Source organism: Cynocephalus volans, chromosome 8 (assembly GCF_027409185.1).
Source record: "Cynocephalus volans isolate mCynVol1 chromosome 8, mCynVol1.pri, whole genome shotgun sequence".
NCBI lineage: Eukaryota > Metazoa > Chordata > Mammalia > Dermoptera > Cynocephalidae > Cynocephalus > Cynocephalus volans.
The window spans coordinates 116,101,426-116,113,947 of NC_084467.1; the positions used below are offsets into that span (position 1 = coordinate 116,101,426).

Here is a 12,522-nt window from a genome sequence, read left to right on the forward strand (position 1 = left end):
TTCTGATTGTCGTAGGGTAGTTAACTGAAAGACTACATCCATTTCTTTCCCTATAGAACGTGTGTTCCACTTGAGCAACAAACACGAAGATGTCATTATTACTCATATTTAGTCCATTATTAAAAGAAAATTACATGTGCTGAAAAACATAAACATATTTCTATATGAAAACAAAGCAAAAAATCCACACAAAAGTTGTTAAATTTGTAATTAACATGATAAAAATCTAGTATTAAATTTTGAAAAAATCAATGATTCTGATAATATTGATTTATATTTGTCACTGGAAAACCCAGTTCCTTGGTATTGAAATCTCATTCTCCCTTTAAGGCCCAGTTCAAATGTTCTCTTTCCTCTTCTCATCCTACTTATTGCAAACCTTTTTCTATTTTGGAAGGAATAAACACTTGCCCTTTGATTCTCATGATCCTTATTTGTATCCTTTTAACATATCTTATTATCTTGCATTATCATGTTCTTTTTTATTTTCATTGTTTGTCTCTCTATCTACCTACTCCCCCACCTCTGTAAACTATCAATTTATTCATCTTATTTTTTACACTTTGCATGGGGTCTGATACATAGTGGGTTCACTAGATAAATGTATTCTGGATAAGAAGTTCAGCATCTTCAGACCTTGTTTGCTTTATCCAACCAGAAAAGCAATCCTTGGCCTGATTTTCATTTTGGGTTGTGTCTTCTTTTGAAAAACTCTGGTGCTTTTCTCCTTTTGCCAGTGTAAGTTTTTTTTTTTTTAAAAAAACCAGACATCAGACAATGGAGCAGGTAGATTCACTTGCACTTTTTCTGTTATAGAAGAAGAGAAAAAGGCAACAGTATTCTTAGTGCTTGGAAACATTGTTCAAGTTATGCCTAAAAGGTAGGTGAAAATTTCATGCCTTTTCTTCCATGACATTTCTAGTCAATTTTTAAATTTTTGTGAGCTTATCTTGGTTGCCACAGACATTCCCATAATTCTTTTCAGTGCAGTTTTCACCTCCTGGTTCCTCAGACTGTAGACTAGAGGATTCAGTAGCGGAGTAACCACTGTGTAGGTCACTGCCACCAACTGATCCTTGTCTGAGGCAGACTTGGACTTGGGCCGAAGGTAGATGATCGATGCACAACCATAGTGAACAAAGACCACAGTGAGGTGTGAGGCACATGTGGCAAAAGCTTTTCTTTTGCCCTCAGCTGAGGGGATCTTCAGGATGGTGTTAACTATGAAGCCATAGGATATGAGAATTAACAGAAAAGGCACCATGATTACTAGGATGCTGAGACTGAATAGAGCCAGCTCTTTCACATGGGTGTCAGTGCAGGCTAACTTGATAACAGGTGCCATGTCACAAAAATAATGATTGACCCTGTTGGGGCCACAAAAAACCATGTCACAGATGAGGTTGGTGGCCATTATAGCAATAAAGAAACCTGTGACTCCTGATAGAGAAATCAACCCTAACCCTAGCCTTTTGTTCATGATGAGTGTGTACCTAAGGGGGTGACAAATAGCTACATAGCGATCATATCCCATCACAGCAATGAGAAAGCAGTTGGTACAGGCAAAGCCAAGGAAGAAGAAGAGCTGGGTGGCACAGGCCACAAAGGAGATAGTCTTAGTGGCTGAGAGCAGGTGCACCAGCAGCTGAGGAATGATGACAAAAGTATAACAGGATTCAGACAATGAAAGGATGAATAGAAAACCATACATGGGAGTGTGTAGAGTCCGGGTGAAGTGTATAACAGCCATGATGGTTGCATTGGCCACCAGGATTGCTAAGTACAGGAGAAGGAACACGACAAAAAGCAGCAGCTGAAACTTTCCCAGTCTGGAGAAACCCACCAGAAAGAACTGTGTAACCACAGTGGTTTTGTTGAAACCCTGCATCTGAATAACTATTTTTTGTAAATGAGTTTCAGAGAGACAGAACGATAACTATCATTGTAATAAAAACATTTTCCCAAAGCCTTCACTTTAACTATATTGCTAGACTCAGAATATTAATACGTATTTCTCTCTCAATATGCCTAGATATAGATATCCCCCTTTACCTTTGATAAGTTTTTAGGAAATTATTAATCTGCAATAACAGGGGAACAATTATTTATATTATAGAAATATACAAAGGTTAAAAGGAATCATTTAATATTTTCAAAAACAATTTAAGAAAATGAGAAAATTCTCCAAGTTAAAGGAGATTATTACCTTAAATCAGGAAAAGGAAACGTAAATTATTTTCCTTTCACTGTATGTGTCTTCTCACATTCTAGCATATATAGGTTGTCATAGTGTGTTAATTTATGTCCCTAATATCACAATCCATTTAATTAGCATTATTACAAAGGCCTCAGAGCACGGACTCAGAAGCCTGAATGCTGCAGTTTGAATCTTGCTTTTGCCACTCAGAGCTATGAACTTCAGTGTGACTCAGTTTTTTAAATCTGCAAAACATAAATAATAAAAGAGCATGCTATATAGGATTGTTATAAGAATTAACTTAGATAATAAAACTGCACTTAACACATAGTAACTGCAATCCATGTGTGAGCTATTTTTGCCTTTGCCACACATACCCACAGCCACAGGAGTTGAGAGGCAAATACGCCAATTTGATACCCAAGCACTAGAAGAGACTGGACCTCCGAATCAGGACAGCATTCCCCAACATAGTCAAATAATGAATTTTCATTTTCTTATCTTTTTAAAAATCAGCGTTCTTTTAAAATTTTACTTTCAATTGACAAATAATAATCGTATATCTTTATGAGGCACAAAGTAGTGATTTGATTATGGAATCTTTGTTTCTCGTCTAAGGAGTCTTTAGCCTTTGGGTTTTCTTTCATGGTTCTACTATAATTGTTCTGTATGTTTATGGAGTTGGGAAGGGGTACAAGCATAAAATCTGGGTCACACGGTTATAAAATTCCTGCCTATGAAACAAAAAATAGATTGATAATCCCTTAGGATAGAGGTGGAGTAGTAAGGTGTAGGCAAGAATAATGGAAGAAAGAAGAAGAAATAACAAGGCTACTTTTTGAGTCTCTTGCAGATGAAATAGCTAGAAAGTTTTAGGGCAAGAGAAGAGAGCATCTCAGTAACTTCACATTATCTTATAGTTTAGACCATCCCTCCTCCCAGAGCTCTAATCATTTTTACTTTTGGAATCTGGTTCAGAGATTCAGGAGAAATCAGGTACAATATCTTCTCACTTAACATCTTCCAACTTGTTGGCTACTTTAATGGCTGGCTATACAATGTAAAGAGTTGCTTGACATGACACACTTATGTACATTCATTCTTCATCATCTCTGTAGTGGTCAATTTGTTCAGATGGTTCTACACACCTGCTTCAATACTCTTTTTTCTTGTATCAGACTTAGCAAAAAACAAGATTCTTTCATTTAAGCAACCTCATTTTAACCCTAATAACCTGGTAGACAGAACAAATGTCTTTGTTTCCATCCTACAGGTAAGACAAGTGCAATATGCTTTCTTCTGACTAGAGTAACCTATGAATATCCTCATTGTTGCATTTAACACACTGAATTGAATTCACCTCTTTATATGTTAATATTTATCCATAGATTATATACTTTTGTGAGCAGGAAAAATATTTTTATTAATTGTTGAATCTGTAGCATATAACATAGCTTGTGGTTTATCATTTGTTAAAAGTTTTTGACCTGAATGGAGCCTAGAAAATTTAAATAATATGCTCAAGTGGTAGATCCAGTACAAGAATTTGTCTTTTAGTTTCTAATCTGCTTTCTATTCAGCATATTTTATGCCACCTATTCTTTACTTTGCCAGTAGATTATCTTCCATATAGTTTTCCCAAAGGACTAAAATATAGTTGCATGCTGCTTGTTTAAGTAAAATTTATTTTACCATTTCTGGCTTTCCTGGAATAATCCAATTTTGATTAGCCAATTTTCTGGAATTATTAAATTTTACAAGATAAGCTTTATACGCTTCAATTATAAGATTAGGGATATTAAGAAAAGGACAAAGGGGCAGGAAAATAGGTAAGTCAAGGATATGGTTGGCAAACACACTCAAAGGTAAGGAAAGTCAAAAGGATGTCACTTAATTCAATCACAGTTTTATGAATCAAACAGCTTTCAACGTCCCCCTAAATCATTAGATTCCCTTTTTATTGACTCAAACAAGATTTTGGTTATATGCAAAATATTCTCTATATTGGCCATAGCTATGGTACAGCTATTTCTTTTTTCATGCTTTTTTAAATACTTATTTTGCCCATTATTTTTCATATTCAAATCCCCTTCATGTCCCATGTTCTTCAGTAAACTTTCCCTGACTACTAGAGACAACACAGATGCTCTTTCTCTTCATAACACTTAGACACATTGAAGCGATGAATATATGTTAAATAGATTAGATACTATCTTGTATTACTTTATAATTAATTTCCCTATATAGATGTCCCATTTCCTTATTTAGATTGTTTCTCTAGAGCAAGGGTCATAATGTTCTAAATGATCTGCAACCCCCACAATAGTACTGGGCACATAGCAAACTGTAATTAATATAATAAATGATGGCATGGTTTAATTCTCCTTTTGCTTCTGAGTTTTCTCATATACCATGATTTTTTTCTAGAATGTGTTCTCTGTTCTCTGCTACTGTAATCCATATCATTCTAAAATTTTTATTTCTCTCAAATCATCTTTTATTTAAAAATAGAAATCTACACTGATAAGTTTTCCTGCCCCCTGCTACCCCAAGTTAGTTCTATTACAAGACTCCTTAGCATTTCAATTTGATATGTTAAGGTGGTATGTGTGTATGTGTATGTGTGTCTATATTTGTGTGTATGTGTACTAAATCAGAGTAAGAGCTTCTTTTATTTCAAGAAAAGAGTAAAGTTATGCTTTGGTGTAGAAACTTTTTCATAAAAATACTATTTGTGCAAATGTATTGAAATTTGAATCCTGTAGAAAATGATTCTTTCTTCAGGTAGTGAAGTGACAAAGAAAATACACTTATCCACTTACGTTCAAAAGATCAAGGAAGCTGACATGTGACTTAGAGTTTGATGACTTACAGTCTTGCAGGTCTTTTGAATGTTGAAAGAGGCAGCAGCAGGTCAATTCCAAAAACTAAGACATGTGTCCTGAAAAGTTAAATGGTCAGAAGAAAATGCACTGATACATTTCATAAAGGGTTTATTTAGTCTTAAATAAGAGGCTGAAAATAGCCCAGACTATATTCATAGGTCAATTCAGTTTCTGCAGTTGGATTTGAGACTATTAGCCCTCTGGGATTCTATGAAATAAGGCCCTCTGAGATTAAGGAAAGTTAAAGCAGGAGGGGAAATAAATGACTAGACTTGGACATTGACATCTTATTTAATACTAGTAGAGGATACTTGAAATTGCAAAAACATTTTCATCTCTATAAAGCACTTAAAATGTAGATAAATATTCTTTTAGCATTGGAGAGTTTAGTTACAAAAAGGTTACAAAACACTGAGAGGTCAGGAGAAATCAATTTCTCCAACCAGAATATGTACGTGAAGATGGACTTGATAAAGCATAAGAGATGAAGGCAGGGGTTGGTAAATACTGGGATGTTTGACACTTTGGGGAATTGTGTAGGTAGTCTCTGTCTTGAAACTGTACCCAAAGCCTGAATAAAAATTCAAACAACTGGACTTCTTAATTTTCCTTAGGTAACTATTGTAAGAGAATTATTTTTATTTAGCAACTTTGTTTTTTTTTGAGTGCCATAATTTGGAAAGCATTACATTAGGTATTACAGTAGTGCAAAGGTCAGGAAATTATCTTAATTCATATGATCTTCTAGGGAAGGTAAATATAAGCATATATATATATGTATAATAAGAGGTATAATGAAACATGTGCCAGTGAACAAAAGATCACCTAGAAGGGTGGGCACCCCCACGGAGCAGCTCCTCTTGAACATGAGCAGGGCTGAGATTTAGCCAATGACTTTATGAACAGAAAAGTTCTGGAATAAGAAAGCTAAGTGGATTATATCCAGTCTAACTGGAGTGAGGTGTTATCTCAATGTGGTTTTAATTTGCATTTCACTGATGACTAGTGATGTTGAGCATTTTTTAACATATCTGTTGGCCATATGTGTGTCTTTCTTTGAAAAGTTTATATTCAGCTCCTTTGCCCATTTTTTAATTGGGTCTTTCTTTTTCTTTTTCTTTTTCTTTTTTTTACCTTATAATTGCTTGAGTTCTATGTATATTCTGGATATTAATCCCTTGCCAGATGCATAGTTAGCAAAAATTTTCTCCCTCTCTGTGGGTTGTCTTTTCAGTGAATAACAAATGCTGGTGAGGGTGTGGAGAGAAGGGAACACTCCTGAACTGTTGGTGGGACTGTAAATTAGTATAACCACTATGGGAAACAGTATGGAGATTTCTCAAACAACTACAGATAGATCTTCCATATGATCCAGCAATCCCTTTTCTGTGTATATACCCAGAGGAATGGAATCATCATGTTGAAGAAATACCTGTACTCCTATGTTCATCACAGCTCTGTTTACAATAGCCAAGATATGGAAACAACCTAAATAAGGAAACTATGGTATATGTACACTATGGAATACTACTCTGCCATTAAAAAGAATGAAACATTCCCATTTGCAACAGCATATACGAACCTGGAGAAACTTATGTTGAGTGAAATAGGCAAAACACAGAGCGATAAATACCACATGTGCTCGCTCATATGTGGGAGCTAAGAGAGAAGGAAGGAAGGAAAGAAAGACCACAGTAGTGCAGTGGTCTTACAGAGGAAGGGAACATTCCTAGGGCTACAAAGCAGAGGTGGGGGGAGGAGAAGGGGAGGGGAAGGGAGGTTGGGGGATAACTGGGTGGGGACACGGGGTACAAAAGTAATTTCTGGTAATGGGTATGCCCCCACTATGATCTGGCCCTTACATCATGGGCATGAGGAGTGACAATTAGCTTTGTATTTCATGAATATTCTTAATAAATACATTTTTAAAATGGAAGCTAAGTGGAAATAGTGTTAGGAGTAAGAAGTCACTACTGAATGTTCTGTATCTAGGACATTCAAAGGAGGAAGGACTGAAGAAGAAGGCTGAAAATTCCTATTTCTGATTCTGGTTATTTGAGCAACTCTTCTTTTTGAAAACAACTGCAATGGCTGGCAAAATATTTTGTAAATCTTCTCACATTAAAATCTGAGTGAAAGCAAGTATCCAGAGTGAAACACTGGAAATTGCTTCTACTTTGAGGACATTAATGGAATTAATGGAATTACAAATACAGGTTGTTGATTTCAAGGAATCATAGGATGAGACTGATCAAAATTAAAGACCAGAGTCTATCAAAGGCAGGAGTCAAATATTTGATCTTCCACTTAAGATGGAGCTCTTAATAATGACATCCTAATATAAAGATGAAGCAGAACTGAATGGAGCTGACCAAAGACGTGGGTTGGGGGTACTGGAGGGGGAAAAGAACTGTTTTTGAAAGGGTGAAAGCAGCAGTCCCTCATTCTGATTCTCAGCTCAGATTTGCATCACTAGTTAGCCTAAAAAGATCCTCAAATTCTGAATTTAATTTGCAGTGGATATAAACTGGTAATGCTTCTAAGGATCTCCCAGATACAAACACAGTTTCTATCTAGTGGGAGGCAACATTGCTCTGCTTCTGGAAAAGAACAAAGTAAATATGAAAATAAAAACAGAAAGAAAAACATCAAAAGAAGAAAAGAATAAAACTGTTTTTACAGATGAAGTGATTGGCTATGTAGAAAATCTCACATTATTAAAAAAAAAAAAAAATCATAAACAAAACAACCATAACAACACTCCAGGTATAAATAAGTAATTATAGTAAGGTTGAAGTATACAAAGTTAATATACAAAAGTTAATTGCTTTTCTATATACTAGCAATGGGCAATGTGGAAAACTATAAAATGCTGATGAAAAAAAATTGAAGAAATTCTAAATAAATGGAGAAATAGTCTATGTTTATGGGTAGGAAGACTCAACATTGTTCAGATGTCATTTCTCTCCAAATGGATCTATATATTCAATTCAATTTCAGAACAATCCCAGAAAGTTATTTTGTAGATAAGAAAAAACTGATTCTAAAATGTATATGGAAAGCAGGTGACCCAGGATTGTCAACACAATATTGCATATTAACCATATTTTCTAGTTTCCATATCTAATGCTTTGACATTTGAAGCCTTGCTGACCAGAAAAGGACTGCCACTCCCAGGGTTAACAGATTCCTAGAAATAATAAATGAGTTTTAGTTCACATGTAAACTATCCAGTTCAGAGTCCATACCACCAAGTACCTGCTTTCTCAGGTTTTTAGATTGAGGAACACTGTTCTCCTGTCCTGATCACCTCAGGGCCAGGCGTTAGACAACAAGGAATATCTCTGGAGCCCATTAAATTTACTCAAACTGGACAATCCTGACCTGCCAGGCCTCATTACCTTTTCTTACCCATTCCTTCCCTTGAAAAGCACAGTAAAATCTTTCCCAAAGTTCCCCTAACTCTCTGTGCAATAGGCACTCTACTGTGCCTATGACTGTATGCTGTGTCTGGCGTGCTCCCCATGGTGCTTTGTGAGTGGTGGGATGTGCCTCCCGCTCCCCCTTGGGAACTGTGCATAATAAACTATCTTTTAGTGGTCCTCACCTCCTGGTCTTCTGGCCTCACCACACCTGAACAAAAGTAAAATCTACATTTTAAAACACGTTGAAGGAGAGGAACAAAGTTGGAGGACTGACACTACCCAACTTCAAGACTTACTATAGATATAGAATGATCAAGACAGTGTGGAATTGTGAAAGAACAGACAAATATAGTAAGAAATGAGTGATCAAGCTATGATGAGGCATTGGCAAACTTTAAATGCATATTGCTAAGTGAAAGAAGCCAGTCTGAGAAGGATATATTCTATGTGATTCCAACTATATGGCATTCTGGAAAAAACAAAATTATTGAGACGGAAAAAGATCAGTGATTCAGACCAGTGATTCAGGGGAGGAGGGGAGAAGAAAACAAATGGAGTAAGGTATTTTTAGGGCAGGGAAACTATTCTGTATAATACTATAATTGTGAATAGGTGACATTATGCACTTGTGAAAACAATTTAGAACTGTACAAAACAAAGAGTAAACCCTAATGCAAAATATGGACTTTGGTTAATAATGTATCAATATTTGTTCAATAAATCTAAAAAATGTACCATGATAATTCAAGATATTAATAATAAGGGGAAACTGTGTACAAGAGTGAGGGAACATATGGAAACTGTATTTTCTGTGCAATTTTTCTGTAAAACTAAAGACACCCTAAAAAATAAAGTGTATGAAAGAAAAACATCAAATTCTTCTAGACATTATTTGTAGAGAAATAAGCAAGCACAGCATGATTTCATTTGTATAACGACCTAAAAAAGTCAAAACTATGTTGATGAAAATCAGGATAGAGGTTATATTTGGGAAGGCAATACCTGGGAAGAGGCACGATGTAGCCTTATGGGGTTCTCATAAATTTTACTTATTTATTGGGCATGTTAAATTTGTAAAAAAACTTATCAAGCTATACATATAATTTCTGTGCTTTCCAGGATATATGTGTGTGTGTGTGTGTGTGTGTGTGTGTGTGTGTGTGTGTGTGTGTGTGTGTGTGTATACTTTAATTGAAATATTCTATAATTAAAGACTAGGAGTTCCTCTTTTGGGAATGGTGAACTATAAAATTTTGGTCAAACTAAGGACTAGGAACAACTAGAAAAACTACAGGCTCTGTTCCCAATAGCCAAGCTATGGAACTAACCTAATTGTCCATCAATAGATGATTGGGTAAGGAAACTGTGGTATATACACACTATGGAATACTACTCTGCCATAAAAAAGAGTGAAATACTCCCATTCAGAACAACATGGATGAACCTGGAGAAACTTATGTTGAGTGAAGCAAGCAAAGAACAGAGGGATAAATACCTCATGTGCTCACTCATATGTGGGAGCTAAGAGAGAAAGGACGGCAGGAAAGAAAGACAACAGTAGTGTTGTGGTCCGACAGAGGGAGGGAACATTCCTAGGGCTACAAATTGGAGTTGAGACGAGAGGGAGAGGGGGAGGGAAGTTGGGGGATAATTGGGAGGGGACAAAGGGTACAAAAGTAATTTCTGGTAACGGATATGCCACCACTATTAATCTGGTCCACACATCATGGGCAGGAGGGGAGACAATCAGCTTTATATCTCATGAATATTCATAATAAATAAATAAAGAAACAAACTAAAATAAATAAACAAATAAATAATAAAAATAAAAATAAATAAATAAAAATAGAAAATAAAACATAGCTGTGCTGACTATAAATAAAAATAGAAAAACTAGAAAAAGTATTGGGAAAAATCAAACTGAACACATCAGCAACCCAACAAAAGATTAGGATACAGAAATAAATAGAAAACCTGTAGAGGTTTCCTGGTATTTGGGGGTACTTTACCCCCAAGGAGAATATGACAATTCTGGAAGAGACTAACAAAAACTCATGAGGTTAAGATATATGGAGCGAAATGACAGGAATTACATTTCATGGACAGCTGAAGAGTGATGGGACTGGTGGACCCCCCGAAGCCTTCGGTTGAGATTTAAAGAGGCAACATAATAGGAATAAGACTAAACCAGAAATAGACCAACCTTCACAGGGACTGAAGATCAGTTTCAAATAGTTTTAAACTCTGGGAGACCTGAATCAAGACTCTATTTAATGGCTGACCTCCATAGTTGCTATTCTGACCAAATTGTGGTGGCAGTTTGCGTGTATTGTGATTTTCATAGGTTTATAGATAGTATCTAGTAATTCCCAAAGGTCTAGGCATTTTCCTTTACCCAGTGCACAGACACCTTGACAGAAGGCAGAGGTCACTGAGGAAATGTTGGATCAAGATTGTCAGGATACAATTGTGGCCATTTTGCAGTCTTCCCTCAAAATCACTCATCTTCTCCCACAGATAATGGGTTTCAGGTTTCAGAGTTGGTGTAGGACTGGTAACTGTGTAAAAGAACATGAATTAACTCACTGTTAATTTCCATATCTGTCTGTCAGATACAGAATATATGTCAAGCTGCACTTTATTTATTTATTTATATTGAAACACGGTTGATTATGCATATTTGTGGGGTACAGAGTTGAATATCAATACCTGTGAACAACAGATAATTCACATATTCATCATTACAAAACAGAAGCATTCTTTGTGTTCATTAACAAATTTCTTGATAACCCCCCTCACTCTTTCTTACCTCCAGTAAGCACAGTTCCATTCTTTCCCTCTGAAAGTAGATTTTTTACCGTGATTTCTTTCTTTCTTTCTCTTTCTTACTTTCTTATTTATTTATTTATTTATTTATTTATTTATTTTAGCTCTCACTTATGAGTGAAGACATGCAGAATTTCTTTTTCTGTGCCTGGCTTACTTCACTTACATAATTTTCTACAAGCTCATCCATGCTGTTGTGAATGGCCGGATTTCATTCCTTTCTATGGCTGAGTAGTAATCCATTGTGTATACATTCCACATTTTCCTTATCCAGTCATCCACTGACGGACATTTAGGTTGGTTCCAACTCTTGGCTATTGCAAATAGAGTTGTGATAAACATCGAGGGCAAGTATTCCTTTGACGTGATGATTTCCATTCCTTTGGGTATATACCCAGCAGTGGGATTGCTGGATCGTATGGCAGTTCTATCTGTAGTTGTTTGAGGAATCTCCATACTGTTTTCCGTAATGGCTGAACCAATTTACAGTTCCATCAACAGAGTTGATGGGTCTTTATTATTCTTATTTATATCAGTGAACTCAATTCCTCTGCAGCATTTTCACCATCATCTCTAGGCTACCAATGGCAATTACATAGAAAGAACTCTTCAAGAATGTTTATATTCCTATTACCAAATACATTTTAAAACATTGGTGAGATATCATTTTTCAGGTCCCTTGAGTGATGGTGGTTAGGGGTTGGCCAAGCAGGTTTTTCGTAGTACTTCTATTCCAACATATCTATTTCCTTGAGCCTTTGGATTAATTCCTTTACAGGGTGTGACATAAATTGTGACATTCACAACTTATTAACTGTATGTAAATATCTAATTCAGATTTCAATTAGTCACCCTAGCAAACTATTTATTTATTTATTCGTTTATTCATTTATTCATTCATTTATTTATTTTTATCAGCAGGCTGGTATGGGGATCCAAACCCTTGACCTTGGGGTTATCAACACTGTGAGCCTAGCCAGCCCCCTAGTAAACTATTAATGTCACTTGCAGATGCAAGAGCCAGCATATTAAATTCTGTATCCCAAGGGAGTCATCTCATAACAATGAGTTTGAAAGGATAAAGATTTATGTTCCTTTTCTGTTGATCTTTGTAATATTTTCTTACATGTGCTCTTCTAATTTCTAGTGATACAATTTGGAAGGCCTTTTAGCTGTTGGTTTTGTTTTT

At 35.8% G+C, this 12,522-nt stretch overlaps 1 protein-coding gene across 1 annotated transcript; it reads right to left on the minus strand.

Annotated features, from left to right (window-relative positions):
* Window positions 1–922: 922 nt before the first annotated feature.
* Window positions 923–1,888, minus strand: LOC134384317 (olfactory receptor 10T2). The gene has a single exon (XM_063105863.1). It carries the CDS (start codon window positions 1,886–1,888, stop codon window positions 923–925), a length of 966 nt encoding a protein of 321 aa, XP_062961933.1.
* Window positions 1,889–12,522: the final 10,634 nt, after the last annotated feature.

Coding starts and splice junctions, on each gene's coding strand:
- LOC134384317 (XM_063105863.1), bottom strand. CDS start 1,888: ATGCAGGGTTTCAACAAAACCACTGTGGTTACACAGTTCTTTCTGGTG.